Source organism: Bacillus rossius, chromosome 6 (assembly GCF_032445375.1).
Source record: "Bacillus rossius redtenbacheri isolate Brsri chromosome 6, Brsri_v3, whole genome shotgun sequence".
NCBI lineage: Eukaryota > Metazoa > Arthropoda > Insecta > Phasmatodea > Bacillidae > Bacillus > Bacillus rossius.
Genome location: NC_086334.1, coordinates 9,489,539 through 9,515,029, shown reverse-complemented (window position 1 = coordinate 9,515,029; position 25,491 = coordinate 9,489,539). Strand labels below are relative to the sequence as shown.

General features: G+C 37.8%; 2 protein-coding genes across 8 annotated transcripts; one reads left to right on the top strand and one right to left on the bottom strand.

Moving 5' to 3' along the window:
- Nucleotides 1-1,787: 1,787 nt before the first annotated feature.
- On the top strand, nt 1,788-15,386 carry LOC134532578 (guanine nucleotide-binding protein subunit beta-5a). 7 transcript variants are annotated; one of them, XR_010075157.1, is made up of 11 exons: nt 1,788-1,921; nt 3,398-3,550; nt 5,913-6,049; nt 6,886-7,004; nt 8,452-8,578; nt 9,838-9,981; nt 10,759-10,899; nt 11,792-11,888; nt 12,937-13,103; nt 14,051-14,147; nt 14,740-15,386. XR_010075157.1 is itself a non-coding variant. In XM_063369117.1 (10 exons), exons 1-10 carry the CDS (start codon nt 1,837-1,839, stop codon nt 14,060-14,062), a joined length of 1,182 nt encoding a protein of 393 aa, XP_063225187.1. In that variant the 5' UTR covers nt 1,788-1,836; the 3' UTR covers nt 14,063-15,386. The 7 variants fall into 7 exon arrangements, 5 of the variants coding, with proteins under 5 accessions (XP_063225187.1, XP_063225191.1, XP_063225189.1 ...); XR_010075158.1 differs by lacking the exon at nt 1,788-1,921 and adding an exon at nt 2,241-2,330; XM_063369117.1 differs by having other exon boundaries at nt 14,051-15,386.
- Nucleotides 15,387-16,416: 1,030 nt separating this feature from the next.
- Nucleotides 16,417-25,222, bottom strand: LOC134532577 (venom serine carboxypeptidase-like). Its single transcript, XM_063369116.1, has 6 exons — nt 24,784-25,222; nt 24,109-24,292; nt 23,337-23,483; nt 22,434-22,508; nt 20,082-20,248; nt 16,417-18,107 (listed from the first exon to the last, which is right to left on the bottom strand). Exons 1-6 carry the CDS (start codon nt 25,081-25,083, stop codon nt 17,559-17,561), a joined length of 1,422 nt encoding a protein of 473 aa, XP_063225186.1. The 5' UTR covers nt 25,084-25,222; the 3' UTR covers nt 16,417-17,558.
- Nucleotides 25,223-25,491: the final 269 nt, after the last annotated feature.

Genomic DNA, 25,491 nt, shown 5'->3' with positions numbered 1-25,491 from the left:
GCTAAAATAGCACTATTTTACACCTTAAAATCCAAATTTCCCCGGGGGAGGACCCCCGGACCCCCCGCTTCAATACGGTGGAGATGGGGGGGGGGGGCATGCTTCTTAACACCCCCCATACACAAATCCTGGCTACGCCACTGCCTGGCACGAAATGTATTGTTGGGTGCCACTTGTCGTAGTCCAGAATATCACCCCCGTGATGCTGGTTGCGTCTTATTCTCAGGAGGGGTTCAGGCCTCGTGGCGGGGGAAATTATCACTATCCATACTACAATGATGGTTCGACAGTTTGAATGCAAGTATTTATTGGGCCCTTCACACAGTCTATTTACATGGGCGATCCGCGGCACAACACCCGTCCCTCCGCGGAGTAAGGCTCGGCTGCACGTGTTTGGGGTGGGCAGGTACCAAGTGCGGACTGCTCTCCGTGGTCTCGTGTGCGTACGTTGACGATCCCTAGATGGTTCCCTTTTCAATGATGACAGTGAAACAGGCGAATTTTAGTGCCGGCGCCTGAGGCATAGAGCTCGCCTCTTTACGGTAAAAACATGTCCGCTGATACGCGCAATGTCTGGTCATGAGTGAGAACCTGATATACAATTAAACTATTTACAATGGCTACTCATAGTGTCACACACACGGTCGCGAAATACTCCCCAGACTCGATCGCACCCGTCGTCGCTCTGCAACACTAGTCCTCGTGCGCGTCTTACTCGTCCAGCCGCCAGATGCCTACTGCCCCCTCTCCTGCCATGCGTCGCGCCTCTCCGCCCGTCCTACCCCCACTCCACTACACACGCAGTGCTCGGAGAGATTCCGGGTTTTGGCCTCGACTTCGTCGCCCGGTGAACAGTCACGTAAATACTTCACACAATATTTTAGAAAAATATATAATATTAATATTACACAAAACTATGTAAAAAAAATAATGCACAAAAATTATATGAAACATTAAACACTAAACATATAAGTATGTTTCTAATAACCTATTATCACACTGCACGGGGCAGGGGTGGATCAGGGGTGTCTGCAGCATAACGGACTTTATGAGCAGGGGAGACACTTGGGTCGACGTAATGTAATCAATCCTCGCATGCCTCATGAGTCTTGCTGTGTCTATGCAGGTTTAACCTGAGCCACTTAAGTTAGCTTTAAGCTAGGGTGACCATTGGGTTGCCAGCTATGGCACCGACAGCTGCTTTGACTGACAATAAATATAGTTTAAAAAACTAAAGAAACATGCTTTTAAAGATTATCAAACTAAAAAGTAAAAAATAATTTTAAAATTTAATTTATGACAATAGTATATAAGCAATACTAGTATAAATGAGAAAAAAGCTTGAGGCGCTTTGTACCATATTTTTTGTATATTGAGCGCCCTATGCTTTTTTCTCATTTATACTAGTATTGCTTATATACTATTGTCATAAACTAAATTTTAAAATTATTTTTTACTTTTTAGTTTGATAATCTTTAAAAGCATGTTTTTTTAGTTTTTTAAACTATATTTATTTTTAACTTTTTAGTTTGATATTCTTTAAAAGCATGTTTTTTTAGTTTTTTAAACTATATTTATGTATAATTATCATAGGGAAATGAGTTACCGACACTACCTATTACCATCTGAGATAACTATTTGGAGTTGCAACATCACAAAGAAATGGTAAAGTCTCTCCGAATCATTTACAGTTAGATGTATGGATATAATCTTAGAAATTACCGGGAAAAAAAAAATTTTTTTTCGTCGTGGCCGGGTGTAGAACCAACGATTGCTGAATCCGAAAGCTGACGTTACAGAAGTCGCGCGCCTTAGACCGCTCGGCTAACGAACGAAATGAAATTGGTGGGACATTTTACAGTGATGAGCCACTCACTCTTAGTCGAAAGAGTTACAGACGGACAGACAAACAAACATACAGGTGAAGCTAATATAAAGCATGTAAAAAAAAAACACTATGCACAAGATGCACATGTCCTTTTCCCGCATAGTTTAAACCCAAATGAGTAGGATGTTAAGTCTTCAATCTTTGGACATCTCTAGGTCCTCACCTAACCTTGGCCTTTTACGCACACTTTTAGATTAACTTTGTCTAGTAAAAAAATAATTAGGTATCGACTTTTTTTTTTGCTTAAATAATGAGTTTTTAAAACCACAAATAAAACATTTTTTTTTTGCAGAAACTAAAGCGATATATAAAATACGTACTCAATGCTAACCACATAAAGTAGTTGATAGAGGTGATTCAGTGTATTAAAATCTATGGTTTAGGCAAATGGGGCTAAACAAGATTTGACATTTGTTGTGTTGTTGAGCTACGGTATATACAGGTGTATATTAAGAATTGAATAGTTTAATTGACCAAAGTTGGTAAAACAAAAAAAAAAAAATATTTATGGTTTTTTATGTTTTATAAATGAAGCGAGTTGGTGGAGTTGTAAAGCATTGCTCTCGCATTCTAAGGACCCGGCTGCGACTCCCGGCCAGGAATCATGATTTAGTACTGCCATGATTTCTCTAAATTATTCTTGGGATATACAGGGTTGATTAGTTACATTAGACTTTGGATGATGCCTATCGTGCAATGCAATCATAATACTTTTTTTTTTAACTATGCCCATCCTACACCGCTATTGTTTTATTTCCGTGTTCTTTTTGTTGCTTTGTTTTTCTGGGATTACGTTTACCAAAAAAAATTTCCTTCAGTTGCCACTCAGTGAGTTATCCATGAAATCCATGAATAACACTTCCTAAGTCTACAATCCTCCATGCTTGGCCTCCTACATCCCCTCACCTCTCATTACTTGGTACACACCTCACCAGTGTTTCTGACAGCCTTCTTTGCATCAAAATCTCCCAACCCATGCTTTAATTAGGTCTGTCTAATTAAATGTTCTCTTTTGTGTTTGGCTTTCCTCTGCCTTGCCGCACGCCTCTGTAGCCTCTCCAGTTCCCTGTTGGACACTGCCATGTATGTGACCCACAGCCGCACCACTATACGTTCCATTGCCCCATTACTACGTTCACTGAACGACTGAATAACTTTTAAATCAAATGCATTGCTTGCTGTGAGATTCTGATTAGATAGTATTTTACATATTTTTCTCTCGTATAATGTTTATTTCAGTTTAGGTAATTTATGACAGTATGTAAATTGTCTCTCAGATAATTATTTGCCCCTACAGTCATGCTCAAGTAAAACTTAAGGGCTATTATTACTTGATTATATAAAAATTCGTAGCTTGTGAGGCTTGAAGTGTTTGTACATGCAGTAAAGTCCGCCTCTTGCATCACAAATGTGCCGTAGTGTGAAGTTTCTACTGAGTGAGTGTGATGCTGCAGCAAAGCTCGTTGCTGACCATGTTTCGGAATCACTCATCATTTGGGCATGTTTTAGAACTGCGTGCAGGGTCTTGCAAGAGGAAAGGCACGATGGCGGACGGGGACCAGAAGGCTGCTCCCACAGACACCGTCGAGAGTCTTTCCAAGGAAGCAGAAACACTCAAGGCCAAGCTCGAGGAGGAACGACAGAAGCTGAACGACGTTGCACGTAAGTGGCTGTGCTTCTTCGTCACACTCCCCAATTGTTCTGTGAAATGGCATGCCCTACGGTATATCATTTTAACTATGTGACTATTAAATGAGGTTTTAATCCAATTTAACTCTTCTTTAATCAATTTAATAGATTTAACTCAAGTCATCTAATTGTCATGCTCTGATGATTAGTGGTAGTAAGTGTTGCTGTAGGGTGTTTTTGAAATAATTTGTAAATGATCAACTGTCTACAATTTGTAGACAATTTATTAGGGCCTACATCCATAGGCGTGCTTAGATATTTCCATTAGGGGGGGCCCTGCTAAATTTTTAAATTAGAAGCTGAATTTAGAATTAAATAGCCTAAATACACTCACTCATTGACTTGTTTATATTTTTGTGCAGTATCAACGAGATATGTTTACTAGTTAATATTTATATACGTATAATTTTAACAATCTTGGAAATATGTTTTTTTTTTCATAGACAATATTTAAAGGGTACTTACACATTTTTCCCCCTCGAATTTTCCATTAGCTTGGTCCAGATCTACCTTGAAATGAACTTCTTTTTAGAAAATGCAAACACAGCAATTCAGACAACAGAACTTTAACAAACCTCTTAAAATATATATATATATTTTTTTGCTTTGAAATACATACATCGTAAAAAAAATTAAATCAAAATTCTAGATGACACAGACGACACTCAAAAGGTACATGTTTTTTAAACCATAATAGCTTGAATTTTCAACTGACCTTGTTTTACAATGAATGATTGTTCAATCCATCAAATTTTAAAAACATTAAAAAATATTTTGATTTATGTAGTGATATATTGTACTCAAGTATTTTCAAGTTAACTCAAAGCACTGATTACCAACACAAATTTTAACAAACCTGCAAAATATTCTTATTTTTACATGGTAATACATTCTACTTAATTATGTTCAGATTAACATAAAGTTCTTATTAAAAACACACATTTTAACAAACCTGCAAAAGATTTTCATTTACATGGTAATAAATTCTAAGAAATTACGTTAATGCAAACGTTTTCTCAAAGTTCTGATTACAATCACAAACACAAACATTAAAAACTTGCAAGCATCCTCTTTTTTTCAATCAATTACTAAATTTAATAGACTCAACAAATTGAGAACAGTTTTGATTACAAAAATAAATTTTTAGAAACATTCTACTGTATTTAATTACGTTCAAGTTAACCCAAAGTTATGGTTACGAACACGCAAAAAAGTCAAGGTAACTTTCTCTCAACAGCTTCGAACTATCTATCATAATTTAAAGTTGTTTTCCTATGAACAGAATTATAATGATATCCAGGCAATTGTAAGTTAAACAAACCGGCAAGCATTTTTATTCATCTGGCAATACTTGCACAGTTTGAGTGTCACAGTGCCAGGAATATACGAATATTAACAAACGCATTAGAGAAAATCCCGATCTGAGTGATTACATTTGGGGGGGGGGGGGGATGGCCCACCTGCCCCCCCCCCCCCCCCCCCCCTCTGTAGGCACCAATGCCTACATCACTATCATTGAAAACATAGTTCATATATAGCTTTTCACAAAATGGTTGCTAATGCATTTACTAGTTTGGCTAGTTGCCCAAGGAGATTACATAGATAATAAAAACATTACATGTTTCACTGACAAGTTGTGTATCTCACTAATATTAATTGTCATACAACACTAAGGAGCCATAAAGTTTACATTGTTGTGTAAAACTGTCATCTGTCATTCAGTACACCTTGCGAATAATATTTGACAAACTTTGTTAGTTAAAAGGAATGAAAGTATGGCAACATAGATGATAGGTTACATGAACATATCTGCTAAGAGTTTGTCACAATTTTATAGATTTAAATTACTATATTATATAATCAAATATTTTATACAGCCTTTATTAGAAACTGATTTTTTTTTTTTGGTCGTTCTCTATACATGTAAATGAAATTAAAAAATTTTTTTTGTTAATGATGTTATTTGAAATTATAGCACATAAATTATTAAGAAGAGCATGTCAGTTATTGTTAATGGAATATTAATATATTTTTATTGTATTATAAGTGTATAATTAATTGTATAACATGACTTGCCAGATATATTTGTGCAAACTTGTTCACACATAAAAGATGGCTGCAATAAACAAAACTAAAATTTTTCCATTATGTATATGTTTTTACTGAAGTAAATATTTCCTCAGAATATAAAATAATAAAAAAAAATAATAATTTTTTTTTAAAAATTGTTTCAGTACATACTTACAGTATTAGTCTTATCAATATGTGTATTTATTTACAATGCTTTATATAGCTGTTAGTTTCAAAATATATAAAAGATAATAATTTGTTGCAGTGTCATCAGTATCTGAACGCCTGGAAATGATAAACTACTTGAATATAAAGCCTCGACGTGTGCTGAAGGGCCACCAGGCAAAAGTGCTGTGCTCTGATTGGTCACCAGACAAACGTCACATTGTATCATCCTCTCAGGCAAGTGATCCTTCTGTAGTGATACCAGCAACAAGCCAGTGGGGGCTTAAAACTACATACATGTCCCTCGAATCACCCTCCTTGCTGTTCCAGGTTTCCTGAGACCACATCCTGGGATAGACATTTTCTAATGTATGTTGTTTATTCATTTTTATAGCTATTGATGAAAAAAATATATATATATGCTAGCAAGAGTTCATTCCCATAACAACACACGTGGGCCTGGTTTTTTCCCCCTTCAACATGTGTCGTCCGTATGAATACAGTTGTCATTTTTCAGATTTCAGTTATTTTGAGTAGGTACCTTTTTAATATTTTTTTTTCCATCTTATGCTATCTGATTAATATTTCAGTTGTGCCTGTTCTCAACTAGCTTTTCTGTATGAATACGCTGCCCAAGCAATATATTTGCTGTTGGCAATTATAGGGGATCACCTAGGCAAGGTTGTATTTATGTAAGTGGAACATAGTGATAAAGTAGAATTTATAAGGGAAAAATTAAAAATTACTGCAGTTAGTACTAGGTTCTGTGGTGTTATTTAAATTGGTTCTTACATCCGCAGTGAATAGTGGGATGAAATTGGAATATTTTTATTTTTGACATTTTATTTAGTTAGTGTATTTTTAAAATAGCCTATAATTTGTTTGTAGCATGTAGTTGTAAAAGTATTTCCGTCCATATGCTGGTAATATAAAAAGGTAGGGTTCAAGTAATGAGAGGCTTTCGGTGGAGAACGAATCAGCCGTAGCTTTGCACAGGTCTGAGCATTCGACAAGCTGTACTTTTCAAAGAAACTTTTTTGAAATAATGAAGGTGTGTTGTTTTCTGTGGGCAGGATGGCAAGATGATAATATGGGATGCCTTCACCACCAACAAGGAGCATGCGGTTACCATGCCGACCACGTGGGTTATGGCGTGCGCTTACGCCCCATCTGGGAACCTCGTGGCTTGTGGGTGCGTTCACATCTGCCAGTAGTGGTCGACCAGACAAGTGTACTGCTCACGAGGCGAGAATAGAAATTCTGACGTGTTGCATGCTTTTGGATGTATGAAGAAAAAAAAAAATTCTAAAAAATGTGCCACAAGCTGGGAATTAATTTTTTTTTTTTTTACTTTCGGTAGAAGTGAAATGATTTTGCCAACTTGGCGTGGTCAGGTCAGTTGCCACATTTGATCATTGTTGGTTACTCTTTAGTTTCATGACCACGACATATGTTGGTTTAAAATTATCAGTTTTCTATTAGAATGTGTTTTATTAATCTCATTAATTTTACTTTGATGTGTTTGGGGCTGGACATTGTTATTGCAGTAGGCGTCGTTGGTCAGTTACCTTGGGCTTAACCACGTGGAAGGGCACTTGAACCCGGCGAACTACCATGAACGTGATTAACTCACGTGCGAGCACAATGCCATCTGTATTAATTTATATGCTGAAAAAGGAACACCTACAATTGAGACGGTAACGAAAGAATAAAGGTTAACAATATTAAATGTAAATTAAATAATGGAATTTCGAGTATGTGACATTCACTAAACAAGTTAGGCAAACTTACACGCACACATTATTAGGAGATTAGGTGATGTGGGCGGGTGAGGGGTGAATGCTAGTGGGTAACATTGGACTCATAGGACTCAACTTTATTGTAATGTGTCCTCAGAATTAACATATCTGTGAGGTTTTTTCAAATATTCAAAACAGACAGTACATTATTTAATTTTACTATTTAAGAGATGGATCAAATTATAACAAAAAAAATGTTAAGATTTGTGAATGCCTTCTGTGTCATGATTCTTGCTGCTAAGTATAAGTTTGGAAAGTGTACTTTTGTGGAGAAGACATTCAAACACACTAAAATTGTTTCATTCTCCTGAATACATACTGGTCTTCCTGACAGTAGTATCGTTCTGGGCCACCGCCCAGAACCTGTCGATTTGTGTTGAGTTGGACACGGTGTGAATTCTGATTGGTCGTTAAGCTGAAACATTATGTGTCACAGGCTAGTGTTAAAATAAAAATAATATAGTAATGATTGCATAATATGTTGAAAAAATGATGAGGGGACAATCTAAAGTTTTGAATAATTGCTGCTGAAATTTGGCTTGTATCCACTTAAGTGCAGTATAGCTGCTGTTTTACAGTAGGAAAAGCATTAGCACTGAACTGAGCTCTCTGAAATATATCCTGGTCCATAGTTTCACTTAGTCAAGTCGGCACTTAGTAAGTCTGTTCCTTGCAGTGAAACTCGTCTCTGTGTAAAAGATGTTATGTTGGATTGTGTGTCAGCTGTTGTTTGTGTCCGTCACAACTAGGAATGGGTTTTAAGGTAGTGTTGGTTTGTTCCAAACAGTGTGACGTAGTTGAAGCGTGAACGCCGGTTGTCACGGGCGGGCGTGCTTGCAGGGGTCTGGACAACAAGGTGACGGTGTACCCTCTCAGTCTGGAGGAGGATGTGACGGTCAAGAAGAAGACGGTGGGAACGCACACCAGCTACATGTCCTGCTGCACCTTCCCCAACTCCGACCAGCAGGTGCAAGCAATACAACTATAACCATTACCACCACTAGGAGTTTGTGATATGTGTCAACATTCAACCCTAATTTTATTCATTTTACATAAATTGATTAATGTTCTCTCATTTTATGCATCTGGTTGTTTGCCCCATAGTGCGAGCTTGCGATAGGACCAGCAGAACTGTATAGTAGGCGGAGCCCTGCAGTACCGAATAGTGCGAATTGTCGCGGCCCAATAAAAAAAACTTCAGTCATCATAATGATGCTGGAGCGTGTATCTGTTGTTTTCTAAATGTAAATTAAAATACATTTGTATGTAGTCCTCCGATCCCAAATACTCACATTGCTGAACGCTCCTTCCTTTAGTGCAGATCACTTTGTTGCATAATCCACGCTTACTGCTGGGCTCCATCGCTCACTAAGTACTACATGGTTAACATACATTGAACGGGTATAGCACTCAAAGAACTGTACCGCACTGCCTGAGAAGTATTTCCTTCCCCTACTTCTCCCTTCGGCCCCCTACCACTCACACTCCTTGCCCCCGCGCTGACAGCTTGCAAGATGGCTGGCTCGCACTATTCACGTTACACTAAACACTACCATGGCAGTCTACAGGAAGAATAGGTGAGATTTTCATCTTTAGAAATATGATTGCACCCCATTTTGTTAAGCTTATTGGGTGTTGCGCACAGACGTAAAGCGGTGGGGACGGATAGATACTTAATGGAAAGTATAGTCTTGTAATAGATTATTTCATCAAGATGATTACTGCCTAAGGTTAAGGGGATTGCAAGACCTCTGTGTGTAAAGTGTTCTTCAAAACATTTCAAAAACAACTGGCTGCTTGTAAGTGATCTGTACAGAAGGGCAAGTGCAAACTTTTTCTGGTGCGAATAAATCTCCAAAAAAACATTGGTACATTGGGAAGTGCACAAAGAAAAACAACTAAGAAATCATGACAGTGGTGTAGTGTTAACAATATTTGACATTTTGATGGTAATCAATTTCATCACCATGGTAGGCCAAGTCACACCATATGATGTGCACTAGATGAACGGAGCACTGGTTCAATTACCCAGAATTGTTTCTGAATGGTCAAGGCTTTATTTTATTGTATGCAAGTCATCTGCGATTAACACTACTGGAATAAAATTTGTATGTGTAAATTAAGCATGTTATAATTCTTCTGCTTTTATTACCTGCCCACTTGGAACCCACTCTGTCATAGTTGCCTGATGCACAAGGCGAGGTTGGCAGGAGTGCTCTGCCGCAGATCCTGACGGGCAGCGGGGACTCGACGTGTGCCCTGTGGGACGTGGAGTCGGGCCAGCTGCTGCAGAACTTCCACGGCCACGCGGGCGACGTGATGGCTCTCGACCTCGCTCCCTCCGAGACCGGCAACACCTTCGTGTCGGGTGTAAGTCGGCCCTCCGTGTGACCCGTGTCTCCGTCCTGACGCTCGTCTCCCTTTGGTGTGGTTCGCCAGTGCCTAGTCACATGTGTACTTGTGTCACTGAGTCAGGAAGATGAGTGCAACGCTCACTGGTGCTTCTAGCTCAGTGTTGCATCGAAGCTCCTTCTAGTCGTGCATAGGGAAACTATGAGATTTGATCGGTAATCATAACATTAGATGGCAGGGAAATGAAGATAAGGTGTAATGCAATTTCCTGTACCGGTTGTTTCATGCCAAAATGTTCCGTTAAAAACGCTAATTTCAGTCGTCCCTCTTCTAAAAATACATTTTGAAAACAAAATCAAACACCATCGGATGTCAGGTTGAAACTTGAAAGGCATGGTATGCCAACACACATTAAGGAAGCTCTCCTTGAATTCTGTGCAGTGTGAAGGTATAGCAAATTAGATGTCTTTAAAATATAAAAGGTATCAAGCAACATCCTTTTAATTTTTTTTTTGTTAACTACACCAAGTGTGTAATAAACATGTAAAGTTTCATTATATAAATTGCAGATGGCAGCACACGGTACAAAGAGCTTGGTTCTATTTATAGTTCAAACAATATTTATTCCTTTCTTATTCTTGGTAAAGGTAACTCCAAAAATTAAAAAATGTCATTTGGTTCCTTTTATATGGAAGCTGTCCATCGCATCATCTAACAGAAGGAGATGAAATGAATGGTTTTGTGAGTAATGTGTATTTGAGCCCTGTTGTAGCGTCAGCGGTGTGATTGTTGCAGAGCTGCGACAAGATGGTGCTGATTTGGGACATGCGGACAGGCCACTGCGTGCAGTCGTTCGAAGGCCACGAGTCGGACATCAACAGTGTCAAGTTTCACCCCAGTGGAGATGCTGTGGCCACAGGCTCTGACGACGCTACCGTGAGGCCCAGTGACGTAGCTTCGTATCTTCTTGCCTGCTGTTACGAGGAACCTCTCTTTTGAAGTTACAGAGAGAGAAAAAACTTAAAACAATTATATTTCATTTAAAGATTACACAAAACATTATTTAATATAATTGACTATGGCTTCCCACAATAATCTTTTTAGTCTGTTTATGGCTTTGGCATTGTTAGGAAACTGATTTTCAGAGGTTCCTGAGATTAGACAAAAAATTTTTTTAGTGTTTTAAAATAGCAGGATACCTATTATGACAAAATATTAGCGTCTTAAATATTGTAACCAATAAGATTAGTGTCACTGAAAACTTGGCCATTATTTAATACAACAATGGCATATTTCCACCATGTATGACAAGTTTCTTCTCGTGAGTACCTAGTTGGAATGAAACTATTTTGTATTTTATTACATATATTTTATGTGTGTTTTCTTATAAAAATAAAGTGTGGCATTGGTTATTTTTTAACTATGTGGTATTTCGGGTGTCGTAGGTAATTATGTACGTCAGACATTAAGAGAACAAATTATCACACTGCTTAATTTTTTTTTTGTAAAGAAACAAGTGCATATTATGTTGTAGTAATTGTAAAAATTTGTCATATTTACCATTTTTCAAATTTATTTTAATGGATATACGTATGTACTAAGTTCAATAGCTGATTTAAATTAGGTTATGTCATATGGCGTGATGATAAACTGTGAATTCCGAAAGTTTCTGGAAATTAATTTTCCCTCCCGAAAATTTTCCCTAATTTCGGGACCCTGCACAGCCCTAGTAAGAATCAATTTTAATTTTTTTACCAGCTCTTGTTGCAGTGTGAGTTGTAAGTTCGTGGCACTGGATGTTGTTGATTTGTGTTGATTTGTTTGCCAGTGTCGCTTGTTTGATCTCCGTGCGGACAAGGAAGTGGCAATGTACTCCAAGGAGAGCATCATATTTGGCGTCAACTCTGTGGATTTCTCAGTCAGTGGTACGTCTCGCACATCAAGGCAATGTTCCACTTGCAGAGAAAAATTAAGAGCTTATCACACATTGATTTTCCAATCTGCAGAAAGGCCAGCTTAGTTACAGACATCTTCGCCTGTCTTTTCACAAGTACCTCTCTCCTAGCCTGATTCTCTTCTATGTTCCCTATTTTCTGATTCTTTCATAGGTAGATTTATTTTTAGTTTGTGTAGCATCAGTAAACTGGACCAGTCTGGGAAATTTGAATTTTTTTCAAATATCCGGGAATTTTAATGAACTGGAAAGACAAAAGGCTTATTCAGTGTCACCTACCCACCAACTGTCCCATACATATTGCATTAAGATATCAGTATTAGGAAGTAAAGCAAAAAGTTATATTGGTAGTTTTTTATATAAATAGTACTACAAATATTGGTCAGGTAAGAGGTGATTCTGATGGTCGGTTGTTGTCATGCCCTCGCCGAGACCGTAAATTGTGGTGGTGAGGAGGGAGGGTGGCAGCCACCCTTCCTTCGCTCTACACATCGCCCTCTCTCGTGCCTGGGCGGTGGCAGCTCACCCGAGCACTTTGAACTGACAGCACCATGATGTGTGTCAAGCATTCATATTTTATTATAACTATCTTGATAACTGTTCATTTTATGTTCTAACATCCCTTTCTTAGGGACTGGAAAAAATATACTGGTTCAATTACCTCTAGGATAGACTCAACAACGTACCTACTCGGGAATGCCACCTCCTCATTGGCTACTGTCTCGTGAGATCTTTCAGCTGGGTTGCTTCGATTTGATACTTCTTTTATTGAGAGTTTTCCCATTGGCTCAGAATCTGTTTACAAACTGAGGTCCAATCACAGAAGCAGCATGAAGGTAAAAAAAAAAAAGTTTGGATTCGCACGTGTAGCGAAATGAATCTGTGAACATTTTGGTTCGTCTCTCGCCTGGTCATCACCATCACTCTTCTTGCTGACTTGTTTCCCTCTGCCTGTTGTTGTTCTGCTAGAACAATCCCTTTACTGTCCCCTGCAGAGCAGTGTGAATTGACTTATGCAGGCAGGCTGCTGTTTGCCGGCTACAATGACTACACCATCAATGTGTGGGACTCGCTGAAGTGCGTGCGGGTGTCGCTGCTCTACGGCCACGAGAACCGCGTGTCGTGCCTGCAGGTGTCCCCGGACGGCACCGCCCTCTCCACCGGCAGCTGGGACTACACTCTCAGGGTAACCACGCAGTCTGTCTCGTGCTGCTTGTCTTCAACTGTACAGTTCTCAGGGTACACGTTGTTAGTTTGCAAAACTTACAGGTTTTTAATTCTTCAATTTTACTAGTATTATTGTTACTTTATGAATTTTCCCAATTTATTTTTCTTATAAAGTTTTTAAAGTAAGACATATTTTCACATACTTAAGTATTTTTAAGGTATGTCTGAAACTTTTTGGTTTAGTATTAGGTCATACAATAGAAACCGGTTCTAATGTTTTCAAGTGGGCATAAGATAAAAACGTTATAAGCAAGAAATATCTATTTAGCACTTGCCATTGTTTGCAACTTTTATCAATGGACTCATCACGCTATGCAAACAAATTTATTGTTAAAATCACTGATAGGTATACTCGATGCTTGAATTTGCTTAAGCAGGCCAACAATTTTTCAACTTCGTCGTGCTTCCAGCTTCTATTTTATTTGTCTTTAAAGAGACACTGCCAATTTTCTGTAAAATGATTCACAATTTGTGATGATGACATAAATTAAAGTCTTTATCATAATTAAATAAAGAAAAAAAACTTTTTTTTTTTTTAAATTCTTGTCATTGCTGAATAGTTGGCAAACTGAAATATTGTAGAACTACATATATACATCTGAAAACACACTAGAATGGCAAAGAATGGAAGGAGTTGTAATTTTTTCTTTCCTTCAAGACAATGTGTTGTACCTTCCATATATTGAATACACAGTGTTAGCCAGCACTAACATATAGCATTCGTGTTCTGACACACTTAATGTTTTGTTTTTCCATATACATATCAATTGTATAGCAGTGATTGTAAACAAAAATGCATGTAAAGTATAAAGTAAACCTTTTAACATATTAAACTTCAGATGGGATAGTAGTACTTATCATGCTAATTGTATGTGTTGTCATCATAAAATGTTTGCTTGTTTGCAGGTTTGGGCTTGAAAAGCCAACTCGAAGCTTCATGTTGATCAAGGAGCATGAAATGAAACCAAGGACATAAAAATAAATGTGTCCATCTTTGGAAAAGGTATCAGTATTACTGGATAGTAAAAATTGTGTGGTAAGATATTAAGGTTGCATGAAATCTCTTGTTTTATTTGTTGCAAAATAGTAAATGTATGGTAATACAAATTTTAGCAAGAATGTGGTATGTGTGTACATTTTACATGTAAGCAAATTTCAGTACCGGTGCATATGTGAATGATAGCTGTGTTCAGTTAATGTAATCAAAAATCATAGAAAGGTTATCTTTAAGTAATTAGTTGTATTTTTTTATTTTTGATATCAAACTAGGTTTTATAATTTGGACATGTTTATCTTTATGTGTCAATATTTTTAAAAGTAGGTAAATGTAATTTTTTAATTTATGCATCAATTGAAACAGATTTATTTCATTACAGTTATACTATAATTCCTTGCCGTGCCTACATAAAAGCCAGAGCAGTTTTGTTGTACATACGTAATTTTATTTCACGTAACATTAGAACTATGTACTTTATTTGTGGCTAGTCAACTAATATGTTTCGCTATATATTGAATTGCTATCTTGTACATAAATGTGTAATGACCCTGTTTTGACATGTTAAGCTCAAATAATTTTTTTTTTCTTTTTTATATAGGTACATGTACATACTTCTCTGACCAGACATTTTGAAAAAAATTAACATATAGTGAGTGTTCATCAATAATGTTAAAAATATCTAAATTTATAAATTATTATGCAGAAATAGTTTTACATAAAGCATTATATTGTCAACTTATTATTACCTTAAAAATATAATATTATAATTTATATGTATGTGTGTGTGTAGAGAGAGAGAAGAAAGTTTTGAAATAATTTTAGTTATGATTTGAGTACTGTTTATACACAAGACTTTTTTATTTGTTTCGTTTGTGTAAATGTTATTGTATTAGTAAAGACAGTCTGTGTCTTACACAGCATGTTGATAACTAGCAGTGTGTTGGATGTACTAGTCAGTAGATCTTAATCGTGTGTGTACAAATAGCATTGTGGAGCCCTGATAGCTATACTGCAGGGTTGTGCTGCACTCTGTCCGTGCAGTGCAGTGGTGACATGACAAGTGCGCATAGAGTGTAGTAATTTCTGTGTCATCTCCAGTGTCAGTGTGGATGTTCACTCCAATGTGACAGATAAATATAAAAAAGATCTTTATTAATAAAACCAGGCTAAGTAGGTTCAGATTATGTGTACAAAGTGTGTTCTAAAAGAAATGTAAACTGTGAAATAAATTTTAAAAAACATTTACAGTACGTATATCAATGATCTATTTCGTTGGTGTACGAACAAACAGTACCTAAATGGAAAAAAAAGTTTAATTGTGGCTTGGCATTTGAGATTATTTAGAGTACACTTATTTTCCCATCATTGTCAATGATAAAAATAAATTAAATATTTTTTATTTTTGAAGTTCTAAAACCTTAATTGCAATTTTCTTGTCTCATGCTCTTGTGAAGAGAAGTGAAATGACATGTCGCGTGACGCTATTCCCTATTTTTTTTTTACTGAAATTGGACAGAAAAATTATGTTTTTTTTTTGTTTAACTTAATTTTTGAGATCCACTGGTTCATTTACTTGCGTAAGCCGCACATCAATTCAAACACACTCTCTCCCGATGATGTGGGGGGCAACACACTGAAGGCCCAGCAATCAGCAGGATGTTGGGAGCAGCCGCATATGTTTATCCTCTGCTGTGGTCGCAGCGACACTTCCCTTCCTGACGCTTCATCACGGCGAGGTGGAAAGCTTGTTCGCAGCGACTAACTTCCTCCCGTTCCCGGAGACCAGACGTTTCTCATAAGAGCTCTGTGTTGCAAGGCCATATTGCATCCAATGACATTTGCAGATGTGTCCACTTGCAAGTTTTTTTTTGTTTGACCACACTGAACAAATTTCATACCTGTTGGAATGTCCATTATTGTACATAAAGTCAATGCACCTCAACAATTTGAGGCCTAAATTGAAAATATGTATTTGTTTTTGAAGAAGGAAATTTTTCTGATTACATTTAGCCTCTTTTTTTTTGTTTGTTTGAATTAGTTATTGTGCGACAATAGGATTATAAATACTGCTAAATTTACAAATTATCTGAACATAATAGCAATAGGTTAAGAAAAACATTTGCCTTTTAATCAAGCCAAGTGTTAAAAAAAATATATGTACCAGTGTCTTACAAATTTATAATCTGTCAAGTGTGAAAAGGACAAAAACTTAAGGGTTTCATTAAATCCAAGGTTCATTACAAATGAAAATTAATATAGTCCCTTATAACAAGAATAGTAATAAAAAATGACATTTTATTTAACAAATTGCATCATTACAAGGAACAAACAATGATCAGCATGCTTACAATTATGACACACAATAGTACATATTTGCAACTTTTACTGTAAACAATTGAACTATATCAGTAGGTACCTATCATCGCTAAATATATGTTTTGCTATTTGATTGATCCCATAAAGGTCACTGCTGTCTGAAAGGCTCGTAGGATCCCGCAACATCCTAATTGTAAACAATTATAACTCTAAATTTATAGAGTATCAAACTTCAGTTTCATAATTGAGACAACCTTCACTCCACAATTAAAATAATTTGAACTGAAGTTTTTAAGAGGGTGTAACCAATTTTTATAATCTAAAGACAAATTTAAAATTAAGATTTTTTAAAATAAGATTTTCAAGAGAATGTAGTTGTCAATGTAGGAAAAAATGTCACGTTAACATTTGCAATGTAGCTGAACGATCAACTTTGCTATGTTATGTTATGTACCGTTTAATGCAAAAATTACTTAAGACACCACAATTAAAAAAACTGTAGGAAGTGGCTATTACCAAATTCTTCATTGAATGATTTTTTTATTAAAAGATGATTGTTTACAACTATGAATTCTCTGGTAATATTAAAAAAAATATTTAGATGTTAATAAAGTGCATAATGGCAAAACCTGAATAAAAAAATATGAAACCTGTGACGGATCATGAAATATTACATAATATTAAGCCCTGTATGAAGTTAGGATTTAAAAACAAAAATAACCCACAGTACTACGATGATCTTAGCCCAGTTTGGCTCGTTTGGATTGTAAAGACAAATTTATTACATCAGGCCATGCATTACGAAGGTTATACGTAGTTATTGCATGATATGCAAGGAGAAAATGTTAAAAAAAAAAGTTTCAAGAACATTATACTACCAAGTTTCAAATACTATAGCATTGTCATTTTTTAACTCAAATGATGAAGGAATTGAAAATAAATTTAAAAATACTAAGTACCAAGAAAGATGTTAAGGTCTAAATATAACATTTATCTCATGTAATAAAACAACCAATAAATGTAAGAGAGACTGTATATTAGAATATCATCTAATCTTCCACGCAAGACCAGTCGAGTGTGTGTATCAGCGCATCATCATCGCTACGGAGCGAAGGCCTTCTCCGAGGTGAAGCGCGTGATGAGGTCGAGCGCCCACCGGGGCTGGTCGGCGGGCACCATGTGGCCCGCGTCCCGCACCAGCACCTCGGTGAGGTGCCCAGCGTGCTTCACGTAGCCGGCCAGCTCCCGGCCCACGTGCCACTGGTAGCGGGGGGCCGTCCTGTAGGCGGGGCTGGCGCTCCAGCGCAGGGCCTGCAGGTAGCCCAGCGTCAGGGGGTAGGCCACGATGACGTCCAGCTGGCCGTTGTACGTCACGATGCGGTGGTGCTCCAGCAGCTCTTCCACCCACGGCCGCACCGACCGCATCACGTCCTCCTCCAGGTGTCGCTCCACCGCCCGCCCGTCGTTGTACGGCCGCCCCCCCACGTGGAGCGCGCGTCGCACCGCCGCGCCCTGCACGTACAGGTCGCTGTCGCCCCCCCTGCGCCGCCCGTCCGCGGACACGTAGTTGTAGTAGCTCTTGAGGCCCGTCAGGTTGGAGAACAAGGTGCCGTTCTGGCTCAGGTCTCCGTTCAGCAGGGTGTCGAACACCTGTGCACACCGACGTCCCGACAATTACTGACTTCTCTCAAAGTTATCTATCAATTCAAATAACACTTAATAGCACTAAGTTTTGCACAATGAATATAAAAAGCATATTTACTAAATATATATACATATACCTAAAATTTCAAACATGTGCAAACATTTAATATTGGTTTTGATATAAAACATTAAAACAATTAGGTAGTTGATTTTGCGATACATACTCTCAACAGGAATCAGTGCCACCTTGGATTGTTCTTTTTTTTCCCCTGCAATATCAATTTAATTACGTATTCAATTTCTGGTATATACGTACACCTTTTGCCAGTGAGGAAAGAAAAAATTTGAAGATAGATTGGTGATCATGTAATTTTTATGTATTGATTGATTTGTTGAATAAGTTTTTGGTGTCAAAAAAGTTATAAAAAATTTAAATGAAAAGAAATTTAAAATCAAATAATATTTTTCTAAATTTTAATTATACGTGTGCATGTGTCCCAAATTGTAAGGCAAGCATATAAGATGAGTCAGGTTACTGTATTTTTTTTATGTATGTACACAGATTTCTCCGTCAATTGTGGATCGATTTTCGAAATTCTTTTTTGTTTGAAATGGTATTATCTTATATAAAAGATATTTTAGAAATGAATAATATTTTCAACTAAATAAGATGAAGAAACAAAAATTATTGCGAAAATGAGCTAAAATAGCATATTCGACAAAAATTAGCAAAAATTGCATTTAAGAGTAAATTGGAAAAAAAAATTAGCATCTATTGCAAGTTGGTATTTTTTCTGGGCCCGCATCATGAGTCTATGACCGATCATTTTAAGGGGGCAGTCATAAGTGTTAAGCCACAAAATATATCACGGCAACTGTGCAAGTTATGGCTAAATATTTGAAAAACAAATATTACAAGGCCTACTTCAAATATTTTTGTAACCGGTATTATATTATTATTATTATTTTTTTTTTTTACTTTCCTGATGTACATAAAATATTCTTCTAATTTGAATTTTAGATAAACACTGCTTAATTCTAAAACTGTGATATATAAGTCTAAGCTGAAGCAATAATACACTATCTCCGTCAATGCGTTATGATTATAATCTACCCTTTCTTCCTGTGACTGGATCCATCTTACCTCTACACCTGAGTACTACCACCCCTCAATTTTATATACGTTAGAAAAATAAAACATTGTTTCACTGGTTGTATTTTTTTTTAATGGTATTAGAAACACTGCACTCGTACGTAACACATGCTGTACCCTTCAGTGCCAGGTGTCAAGACCTGACAGAAGTCTCTAGCCTTCTCTTCAAGAAGTCATCGAGGCTCTTTCTGTGCCCCACTAACACAGCAGGCACTTGGGCCCTGCTCTGTACAAACTGCCGGTTCCCAGATCCTCGCGCGCAGTCAGCACTGAGCCTAGCATGCTAGCACGGCTCGCGCATCACGTGATTCCACGACGCCCGCGCACGAACAAGCAAGGCAAATATCACGGCCTTGGAGGCCAGCAGGTGCACACACATTACGCTTCATACCATCACATGTTTAAGTTTATTTACACAGTCACACACTGATCACATGAGTTGTGGAAGCATTAGAACCCCGTAAAGTAGCTGGGAGACTATCAAACATCTTTGTGATACGGTTATGGATCATCTGCATCAGAAAGGCAAACCCATCGATAATCTCAGGCATGTAGCTATCAGTATTTACTCCCAAATATTGAAACCAGAATAACACAATGGGTATACTTTAAAGTGTTTACATAATGTACATACAAATTTCCCAGTTATTTGAGTTACTGACGACAGACCGGTTACCACACTGACCGATAAAGATCCAAGGCAACAGCACTGCAGGGTCACATGTATGTACTCCCTGGGGCTACACTAGCACACTCCCCACTATGGCAGACGGTAAGTAAAGGGAACAAACATGAATGACAGACGGATGTAAACAGCTGTTACGCACTTGGAAGGCCTTCTTCCACTGCCGTGCCTGGATGTACTTGCGGGTGAGGGCTTCCTTTTGGTGGAACAGGTCTCGAGCATTGAGGTCGATGAGGCCCAGCTGGTACAGGTAGTCTCCGTAGAGCAGCATGTTCTCTGGGTCGCTCAGCCCGTTCCCAATGGCCATGCCTGCAACCCACATGTACCGTCGAGACGTGGCCCAGTTGGCGGTCAGCTGGCCATCACCACGCCTGCAGACAAACCTTTCGATGGTTCAAACGATTCTGCACACACGTGGTACAGTAGGTCCTCGGTTTACGTCGGGGTTACGTTCCTGAAAACCGCGACGTAAATAGAAACGACACAAAATGAGCCATGTTTCATGCCACCGGCCGACCACGGCCCAAGGTCGGCCGGAAGCGCTGGCATACAGACATGACAACGGGCAATTTTATCAGCAAATTACAACCCACAGTGTGGGAAACAAGTCCAACTAGTACTTCTCAGCTTTATAGAATGGTTATTTAACCAGCTGCTTTATTACCTTTATTGATTGAAATATAAAAACAGATATATAGTCGTTTGGAAGACATCTTATGAAGAAAAAATCATAAATTGCAGTGAGCTGATACTGTAGGCCTACTACAAACACATTTAATCACGATAAAGTTAACAACGGCACGTTTAAAACTCCGGCCAACTCAATGATATCATAGCGACTGAAGTGTAGAGCTGTAGCAAACCGTATGTATTCGTTACTGAGTAACATCTAGTAACGAGTAACGAAACGTTACACACAAATGCATTTCGTTACTCGCATTTTTCGTATGTTTTACGCATGCGCGCGCTTATTCGTTACAAAGAACGATGTTTGTTTACTAAAGGTATTGTGTGTGTAGACAAAGTTTGAGATAGGAACAGAAACAACGTAAGAAAGTATTTTTTACAAATTATAAATATGTATGTTTTTGTTTTTTATTATCGCGTATTTTCACGTTTTTTGTTATCTTAAAAGAGATATTACAATAAACCTGCTCTAATGAGATTTTATTGTTTCTTGGTTAACAAAATCTGTTAATTATCAAATACTTTAAATTGTTTATATTCAATTTATTATAATTTACGCGACGTCATACTGTACGCGTACGAAATACGACTCGATTCGTTGCTGTTACATTACATAGCATGTTATGCGGTATCAGAAGTAACGAGTAACGATACGAAAGTAACGAGTACTAATTGTTATAGTAACGAATACATACGGGTACACTTTTTTTAGTTACTTTTACACCTCTACTGAAGTGCCAAGGAGTTGGACGAAAAGGGGTAGGAGAAAATGCTGTGTTGTTGCGGGAAGTAGATAACACTTCTACGTGCGAGATACGTGGGTGGCTGAGCGGGCGGGCTAGTATTGCATCACCGCGCGGAGAGCAGCGGAGAGCAGGAAGCGTCCCTCATGATGTATGATAAGATAAGGCGGTGAACGTGTAGCTTACGCTACATAGCATAAATTAACTACCGAAGGAAACAAAGAATTATAAACTAATTACATATATACGGTGTTTTGGTTAAAATAAAGATTTACGGTCATTGTAAACGACGTTATTGTGAATCGGCGACAACTTAAATTGAAACATGAGTACTCAAACATTAGCGACGTTAATCCGAAACGACGTAAATCGGTACGACGTAAATAGAGGACTTACTGTACAATAAACATTCCAACTACGATGACAGACAAAACCTGAAAGTATTAAAATATAGCAGTATTTCTCATAAAGCTTAAATTTTGTCATCTGATTCTTTTCACGTAATGAATCAATAGGCTAGCATTATTTTAATGCTTGGAACATCACTCACAATCATTTCTTTAAATTTCCAAAGGTTACAGCAAGAGTACTACTATCCATAAATTGCTAATTTACAACTGTGAGATTGAAATTCAATACTTAAGAAGTTGTTAATTGAACAAAATACATAAAAGATAGTTATTTAGAATCATGAGCAAAAAATTAAGTTAAATTCATTTTTACGATTCCAAAATTTTTACTGGAATCTACAAATTTACTACACTTTACAATGAGTTTGACTTTGATTTTGAAAAAGTTTGATTACAAAATCTACAAAAGCAGTAAAAAAAATTATGCATTACAATAGTTACACGTTTTCAGAACTATCAATCCACAGTACAGCAACCTGTAGTTGTCACTAGAAAAAAAATGCAGGATTCCAGAAATGAATAATTTAAATGAGGTTCATGCATCTAATTTAGGTACAGTGGTTACTTATATAAAAAAGATAACATATAGCCACATAGGTTCACTTGAATTGGGAGAAACGAGACTTAACATTAATCCAAGACAAGCGTTCTCACCTTGCATGTTTATCTTGAGAGTTGCATTCGGGTTCTTTGTGTGGATAGCGTAGCCGAGGGCTGGGATGTACTTCCCTGCCGATCAAAACATCCGAGAGTTTGTTACATTCCTCACAATGTCTAATGCAAATATGTACATATTCTAAATTGAGTACAGTTACAATTAGGTAAATTAAAACAGCAACATATTGCTATTGCACAGGGGGTCGTTATTATGCCTAGGGCGCCACCATGTGCTTCTGGGCATGTGGACCTGGCTACTCCTGTCTCAGGACCGTGACGTTGCCCAAGTGTAGCGAGGCTCGTAACCCAAATTTACAATAAAACATTACATCCACTCTCAGCAGTGGACATGCTATATTTATATTAAAAGGTAAAATAAATTGGGCTCTCGAAGGCGGCCCACACACCTCAGTATTCCCAAAGTCATTGCACGTGGTCACGCTCACAAAAGAAGCAACCATTACCATTTCATGAATTTATTCACGATACATGTCCGTTCTCCCTCCACACCATTTTACACAGTTAAAAAGCCAGTGGCACGAATAGTTTAAGCGTTGGTCCAGGACACTGCATATGCTGGACATAATTAGAGTTCATAGGACATGATAAATTCAGTAAAGAATAAAAATAATAGTTACGTAAAGCAGTCTACTACCCGAGGTAAGACCTGAAGTTATGTGGAAAAAAAAATTAACCTGATGGGTTCGATTGATGCCAAAGTACAGAATATCCCGAAACATAGTAGGTACTCAGGATAAAGAAATTTATTGAATCAAAAACACTAATAAAATATCAAATAGGCCTATACATCATGTTAAATATTAATTACTAATACGATGCAAATAAAAACAATACTCTAGCACAATCTTTCAAGAAACGTTGACCTACGAATGAACCTACCGGCGTACGACTCTCCGGTGATGTAGAAGTCGTTCTTCTGGAGCTCCGGGAACAGCCTGAAGAACTGCTGCAGGGCGCAGTACAAGTCCTCGCCCACCGCCGTCTCGTTCCTGGCGTAGCCATCGTCACTCTCCGTGAAGCTGAACCCTGCACGTCTCGCACGACTTACTATCTCATCGTAGTTGCCTTCCGTGTATTTGTAATTTTATACAAAAGCAATGCACACAGAATCTGACTTGGCATGAAGCTACAAGGGTCGCAATGTGACATAAGACTATAACATCGATCAACTGCTCCAACTTCATTACCAGCACACAGTCTGGTGGCTGCAACGTTTTGTGCATGTACAAATAGATACAAAACATTTGACAGCAAAGACATGCTGTAGTGTGTTTATAGCTGGCTGTTTTTCATTGTTACTTTAAATTGAGTAAAAATTCACTTGTAACGAATTTTAGTTGATTTTTCCTCAGTATGGCGCTAGATGCAGTATGATGGTACAGGAAAATAAATAAATAATGATAATTCATTTTACGCATTAGGTTACATCCCTAGACAGGTATTGTAATGTAAGCTATAAACAGTAATTTCACAGAAACCAGTTGGAATTTAGAAACGCTGTATTAAGGGTAAATACAGGAATTAAAATTTTATTATTACTCCACAGAAGAGCTGCATCATAAGAACATTGCCCACTACGTTAACATGAAGTAATTCGTACGAGCGCGAGGGCTACAACTGACATGACGTGGTGACAAGACGGAGCACTTACCTGTGCCGACGGGATTGTCGATGTAGATGACAGAGTTGGAGCTGGTCCAGGCGTACTTCCTCCGCTTCAGGGTGTTCCTCTTGCTGACGTAGAACGGGCCGTTCTCCCCGAACAGGCCGAACAGGGATGAAGCCCCGGGACCCCCTTGCAGCCACAGCAGCACCGGAGCAGTGGCCGCTTTCACCTGGAACACGGCCCCTGCAATGCCTGCTTCCCCACATCCTTACCCATCTCTTGATGGGTCATGGTAAAAGTTTAATACCACATGTTCAAGTTCATCCCTTGTTCCTGATGAATGATTCTGAATACATTGATCCTGTGGTGCATAATTCTTGATGTTTTAATAAGTATGGAGAAAGATCCTGACCAAACGAAGACTCAACTCTCACAATAAAAAAAAAAGTCAAGTATTCGGGAAATTTTTCTATTATACCTACTCACCTCACAATCATAATTGTTACATAACCCAGTGTATTTCACCGTACTAAATTTAAACAGCAAGCATCATGTACCACAGGATCAATATATCCAGGAATATGACATCTGAATTAAGATGGATACATTAAAGGTAACAATTAACATCAAATTTTGAATATTTATCTACGTCCAGGCTTATTAAGTTATAAATCCCAGATGGCATCGTTGAAGGTGTCGTTAACATTATTGAAAACCTACCTCTGCTGGGAAAAACCAGAAAAAGAGGTTGGAATTTAAGTTCTTGTTGACAGTGAGGTATCCTGAATAGCTCTCGATACCTTCAGCCCCTTCCAAGCGCCCGACTCTTGCAGCCGCCTTAGCCGCGGTGATGTTTCCAGATTCGATAAGTGGAGTTAGAAACAAAGGTTGTCCTGGGTCTCCCGTGACCGGTACAGACCTCACTCGAGGGTAGACATCTATCATCGACACGCAACCCTGTATCAGTTGTAAAATGATTAAACTCAAAACTCCTGCCCATTTAAAATTAAATAACACCATCTTCTTTAAAATAAACGGAAAGGAATGTACCTGCTACCTAATGACATAACAAATCGACTAGCAACTAAGGGCCGATGGAGATAAACCGGTTTTCGTCTCAAAGGTTACCAAAACAAACACGTGACTTCTTGTTGTGACTTGCGATTAGAGAAATGAACACAATATCGATATCTCGATTATTGTCAGACCAAAACAAAAATATTCGAATATTATTCGATTCCTTTATGTATTCAAATGATCACAGGTGGTTACGATTACCCGATAAAGAAAAATACGCACTGCCTACTGCTTCTCTCATAACTGACTCTCTTTATCAATATTTCCTCCCGTATTCACTAGTAGTAAATACTGATTATAGTCCCATCAAACTAGTCCTCTTTGCATTGTATAGGATTTATACGCATTTCA